This window comes from Morone saxatilis, unplaced genomic scaffold (genome assembly GCF_004916995.1).
Source record: "Morone saxatilis isolate NCDOM2014 unplaced genomic scaffold, NCSU_SB_2.0 Contig6, whole genome shotgun sequence".
Classification (NCBI taxonomy): domain Eukaryota; kingdom Metazoa; phylum Chordata; class Actinopteri; family Moronidae; genus Morone; species Morone saxatilis.
The window spans coordinates 2,509,923-2,510,822 of record NW_023340206.1 but is presented as its reverse complement, the minus strand read 5'-3'; the positions used below and the strand labels follow the sequence as shown (position 1 = coordinate 2,510,822).

Sequence of the window (900 nt, the reverse complement as noted above, 5' to 3'; positions counted from 1 at the left end):
TGGTAAAAGAAAGAGAGTAAGTAAAAGACTGGGATTGGCTTCTGAATTTTTGATTTTGTATTGACAATCTTCTTTGTATTTAGTGTTAAATGTCCTTCAGAACATAACAACCTATGTTACTTCCTCATGTGTGTGCCATAATATTAGTCAGCTGTACATTAATTATGCAGTGAATGTTAAGCTATATCATGGTGCAGAGATATCGCTTTTACAAAGAAAAAGGAAATGTGCATTGCCTTGCAGTTTATACCCTACCTCGGAAATAAAAAAGGATTCTACAATTCTCTTAGATTTATGTAACTTTATCAGACAAACAAAGGGATATTTTTCAGTCATAATTTCTCTTTAATCTAATTTTGTTGAGAAAATCTTATCATGAACCCATTATAGTGAATTGCATCAAATCGTGAGTTGAGTGTTTCATTACATTCCTAGAAACTGCATTAAATCTGTCATAGAAAAGCCTTAAACCTTCCACTGAAATCAGACACAGGTTGACTGTCCATGGAACAGGGTTCAAGATCAGTACATAGTGGTTTTACTTATATTTAATAACTGTGACTCCAGCTCAGAGTCAGTACATATCCTGATCCCGTTTAGTACATATCCTGATCAAAGTTATTAAATCATTTAAAAAAAACTCTTATATATTAATGTCTATAACTGTCTGCCACATCTAGCTTGTCATTGATTATTATGTGTCTTATGTTTGTGTGTGTGTGTTTGTTTTGTGTGTTGTTGCTGTGTTTCCCAGGTCCCAAGGCGAGTGTGTGCCCATCATGCCGCTGTTTGGTAAATCCCACAAGAGTCCGGCGGACATCGTCAGGACCTTGAGGGAGAACCTGGCCATCCTGGTCAAACAGGATAAGAAGACAGAAAAGGTAGGGGTGTGTGTGTGTG

At 36.6% G+C, this 900-nt stretch overlaps 1 protein-coding gene across 1 annotated transcript in view; it reads left to right on the top strand.

Moving 5' to 3' along the window:
• Positions 1 to 900, top strand: part of cab39l (calcium binding protein 39-like) — a 15,817-nt gene that overhangs the window by 7,464 nt on the left and 7,453 nt on the right. Inside the window, exon 2 of the mRNA XM_035678048.1 lies at positions 755 to 881. Within this exon, the coding sequence (XP_035533941.1) occupies positions 780 to 881 (102 nt within the window). The 5' untranslated portion in view covers positions 755 to 779. The remainder of the gene's footprint in view (positions 1 to 754; positions 882 to 900) is intronic.